Source organism: Triticum aestivum, chromosome 5D (assembly GCF_018294505.1).
Source record: "Triticum aestivum cultivar Chinese Spring chromosome 5D, IWGSC CS RefSeq v2.1, whole genome shotgun sequence".
In the NCBI taxonomy this organism is placed as follows: Eukaryota; Viridiplantae; Streptophyta; class Magnoliopsida; order Poales; family Poaceae; genus Triticum; species Triticum aestivum.
The window spans coordinates 372533729-372536643 of record NC_057808.1 but is presented as its reverse complement, the minus strand read 5'-3'; the positions used below and the strand labels follow the sequence as shown (position 1 = coordinate 372536643).

Here is a 2915-nt window from a genome sequence, read left to right as displayed (position 1 = left end):
GCTGTTGGTTATTGGCCGGAGAACGTCTCGGTCATGTCTGCATGGTTCCCGAACCCGTAGGGTCTACACACTTAAGGTTCGATGACGCTAGGGTTATAGGGAAAAGATATACGTGGTTACCGAATGTTGTTCGGAGTCCCGGATGAGATCCCGGACGTCACGAGGAGTTCTGGAATGGTCCGGAGGTAAAGATTTATATATGGGAAGTCCTGTTTTGGTCACCGGAAAAGTTTCGGGTGATATCGGTAATGTACCGGGACCACCGGGAGGGTCCCGGGGGTCCACCAAGTGGGGCCACCAGCCCCAGAAGGCTGCGTGGGCCAAGTGTGGGAGGGGACCAGCCCCAGGTGGGCTGGTGCGCCCCCCCACCAAGGCCCAAGCGCATGGGAGAGTGGGAGGGGGCAAACCCTAGGTCCAGATGGGCCTTAAGGCCCACCCTAGTGGCGCCCCCCCCTCTCCTCCCCTTGGCCGCCCCCCTTGGATGGGATCTAGGGCTGGCCGCCTCCTCTTGGGGTGGGAACCCTAGAGGGGGGCGCAGCCCCCTCCCCCCCTATATATAGTTGAGGTTTGGGCTGCCCAAGACACACGAGAACGTCTCTCTTTCGGCGCAGCCCTACCCCTCTCCCTCCTCCTCCTCTCCCGCGGTGCTTGGCAAAGCCCTGCGAGATTGCCACGCTCCTCCATCACCACCACGCCGTCGTGTTGCTGCTGGATGGAGTCTTCCCCAACCTCTCCCTCTCTCCTTGCTGGATCAAGGCGTGGGAGACGTCACCGGGTTGCACGTGTGTTGAACGCGGAGGCACCGTTATTCGGTGCTTAGATCGGAATCAACCGCGATCTGAATCGCTACGAGTACGACTCCTTCATCCTCGTTCTTGCAACGCTTCCGCATCGCGATCTACAAGGGTATGTAGATTCACTCCCCTTCCCCTCGTTGCTAGATTACTCCATAGATTGATCTTGGTGATGCGTAGAAAATTTTGAATTTCTGCTACGTTCCCCAACACCCTGACCATCTCCACCCCCGGGAACCACCGTCCTCCTAGCCACCTTGGCCACGGCCTCACGCCGGAGCGCGACCTCTCTGCGGCCCGACGAGGCACGGCGCGGGGCCACCTCTGGCTGCCCGGCCTCCCTGCGACGCTTCCAGAGGGTCAGCTTCGAGACCGGGGCCTCCTGCCAACGCACGATGCGCAGGGAAGACGCCGCCAAGAGGGCCTCCACCGCGGCCGAGCTCTCGGACGCCGACGAGAGGCCGAGGCCGGAGACCACGGGGCGCTCCCCATGGCATGAGGAGGAGACGGAGCACGGACTGGCCGCCATAGCACGCAGATGTGGCGACCTCGACGGAGCGACACCAACAAGCGCAGAGGACGGGTGGCCGCCGATGCCGGAGCGGCAGGCAGCGAGAGAGGTGGCCGCCGTAGCCGGAGCGGCTAGCGGCGGAAAGGTGGACGCCGGCGCCGGAGTAGCGCACGGCGGGGAGGGAGGAGGGGGCGCTCGCTCTCGCTAGCTCTCTCTAACAGAGGGATGTGTCATTTGCGGAGGCAATAGCACCAAACTGTATGGTGCCGATGGTCTCCAGTGAAGATCGAACGGCTTTGAATGCATCTAGTGGGAATGACCTCAGCTTGCGGGTCATCAGCCGAGCATAAAGCTGGAGCAGACAGGTAAAAAAGAAGAGTTCCAAGGTAAAAAAAAAAGAGTTCTCTTTCACGACAATTCACAAATAATTCGAAATCGAGACAATTGATCTTGTAAACAAATTCAAACATTCATCCTTTATTTTTAACAGTCATACATCACTCTATAGAGTGCTTAGCAACATACAGTGGAAGTGGAAGGAACAGATAATACAACAGCTATACCCATAGACACGAGTTCACCATCATACAGATTCGGACACGACAGACACGAGGGGCCACTTAGTTGGCGGCGGGACTCTTCCCGTTCATGGCCGGCAGGACCTGCGCGTCCGGCACGGCGTGGCAGACCGCCGCGCCGCCGGGCTTCACGCCGAGGAGCCGGAAGGCGGCGTGCTCCGGGTCCCACCGGGACACGGCAACCGCGGTCATCGCCGCGTCCCCGCGCTCGCCGGCCAGGGCCAGGACGTAGGCCCTCGCCGGGCCGGTGGCGCGGCACCCGTACACGGCCCCTTCGCCGGCTTCTCCCCGGCACAGGACGAAACTGGACCCCTCGACCGCCCTCACGGAGCGGACGGTGTACAGCTCCAGCGGCTGCTCTGCCGACGCCTCGGCGGCGGCGGTGGCCCGATGGATCCTGTGGAAGGGCAGGCTCTCCCCGACGCGCACCGCGTCCTCGAGGAAGAACACCGTCGACGACGGCGTGACGACGGCAGCGCGGTTTAGTAGGACGTCGGGGGAGGGGGCGCTGGTGGCTTCGCTCCGGGGCAAGGCGTCGTCGTAGTCGTAGTTGAAGTTCATGGGCGGCGGCGGGTCCTTGTCCTCCACGGCCTCGACCGCGCCTTCCGGTGTGTCGGTCTCTGCATTCATGTACGCGCCCTGTTCCGTTGATGCGTGGTGATCACCCTGGGGCAGGAGCTCGAGGATGGCGTCCGGCATGGTGGCGTCGGGCAGGGCGGCGCGCCAGAAGGCCTCCGCCGGCGACGTCCGCGCAGCAGACGCCGGCTGCCCGGATTGAGCCTGTAGAGCCAAAAACACGCACCGATGAAATGTTTGACAAGACAAAAATTCAGTCGTGTATGGTAGATGTCTGAGCCATGCATGGCCGGCTCTTTCCCACCATGAGAACCGTGGCCGTGACGGCGAGAACGAGGAGGCGCGCCATCGTCGGAGTTGCGCGGAGGAAGGGGCCGAGCCAAGCTAGTTAAACCCAGTAACCCACACGACCTTGAGGAAGCTTTGCTGCTCCTTGTGTGGAAACCAAGAGAAATC

At 61.9% G+C, this 2915-nt stretch overlaps 1 protein-coding gene across 1 annotated transcript; it reads right to left on the bottom strand.

Moving 5' to 3' along the window:
* Positions 1 to 1755: 1755 nt before the first annotated feature.
* On the bottom strand, positions 1756 to 2915 carry LOC123124981 (BURP domain-containing protein 15). The gene is made up of 2 exons (XM_044545526.1): positions 2764 to 2915; positions 1756 to 2663 (listed from the first exon to the last, which is right to left on the bottom strand). The coding sequence occupies exons 1-2, from the start codon at positions 2806 to 2808 to the stop codon at positions 1926 to 1928; spliced, it is 783 nt and encodes a 260-aa protein (XP_044401461.1). The 5' UTR covers positions 2809 to 2915; the 3' UTR covers positions 1756 to 1925.

Excerpts from the sequence above, each read along its gene's own strand:
- LOC123124981 (XM_044545526.1), bottom strand. The coding sequence starts at position 2,808 with ATGGCGCGCCTCCTCGTTCTCGCCGTCACGGCCACGGTTCTCATG. Across the intron at positions 2,664-2,763 it reads TCACGGCCACGGTTCTCATG|GCTCAATCCGGGCAGCCGGC; the intron begins GTGGGAAAGAGC and ends TTGGCTCTACAG.